This window comes from Rhinopithecus bieti, unplaced genomic scaffold (genome assembly GCF_001698545.2).
Source record: "Rhinopithecus bieti isolate Rb0 unplaced genomic scaffold, ASM169854v2 scaffold_6513, whole genome shotgun sequence".
Classification (NCBI taxonomy): domain Eukaryota; kingdom Metazoa; phylum Chordata; class Mammalia; order Primates; family Cercopithecidae; genus Rhinopithecus; species Rhinopithecus bieti.
Window position 1 is genome coordinate 6,063,823 of NW_016805931.1, and position 1,022 is coordinate 6,064,844.

General features: G+C 35.4%; 1 protein-coding gene across 1 annotated transcript in view; it reads right to left on the reverse strand.

Annotated features, from left to right (window-relative positions):
• The window catches only part of LOC108530971 (DEP domain-containing protein 1B), a 16,808-nt gene extending 16,025 nt beyond the window's left edge, over positions 1-783 (reverse strand). The window contains exon 1 of the mRNA XM_017874173.1: positions 620-783. Within this exon, the coding sequence (XP_017729662.1) occupies positions 620-694 (75 nt within the window). The 5' untranslated portion in view covers positions 695-783. The remainder of the gene's footprint in view (positions 1-619) is intronic.
• Between the last annotated feature and the right edge of the window lie 239 nt (positions 784-1,022).

Here is a 1,022-nt window from a genome sequence, read left to right on the forward strand (position 1 = left end):
AAAAAAAACATATGCCAATAGAAGCAGAGATTAGATGGTGGTTACCAGAGGCTGGGGGGTACAGGGGCATGGAAATGGAAGATGTTGGTCAAAGGGTACGAAGATCCAGTGAGACAGGAGGAGCAAGTCTTAGTACTCTAGTGCACAGCATGGTGACCACAATTATAATAATATATTGTATATTTCAAAATTGCCAAAAGAATAGATTTTTAACATTCTCATTACAAAAAAATGATAAGTTGGTATGGTAATGAATCTGTTAATTAGCTTGATTGACTCTTTCTATAATGTATACATAGATTAAAACATCACATTGTACCCCATAAATATATGCAATTTTTATTTGTCAATTAAGAATAAATTTAAAATAATTTTAAGTGGGAGAACAGGATGTAGCAGATCTCTCTACAGAGTCTGCTCCCTACTCAAGTGTCCATTTCTCATTATGTTCTTTAAGACACTTAGACCAAAAGCATGACCACGAGTCTGGGTGAACACTGACTGTGGCTCTTTTAAAGCAAGCCTGCTTTGTACTTCCCTCTGATCACCGAAACTAATACACCTTACTCAGTCGACTTTCATTCCAAAAAATCATATCTGATGTTAAAAATCAACCTACCAGTGTTCGGGTACCAAAGCCATCACACAGGGGTGGCATCTCTTTGTTTAAGCAAATCCTTGCCATCATCCTCATCAATAGCTGTAACTTTCTCCTATTTTCAGGAGGCAGGAGAAGGCAGCAAATCTGAAATGCTTCAACTGCCACTTTCTCTTTCTGTAACAAACCTGATTTAGAAAAAAAAAAATTGTTATCTTTCAACACCTATAGCCTAGTAGATTCTATATGGTCATATTTTAACAAAATATATATTAGTAAAATTACATGAAATATTATCACATATTCAACTATACTGGGTCAGTTGAACATAGATCCATTGTCACAAATCGCTATAGAAAATACAAACCATCAACCAGGCATGACAAATATATAGAACCAAATACAGCCATTTTCTCCTCCCATA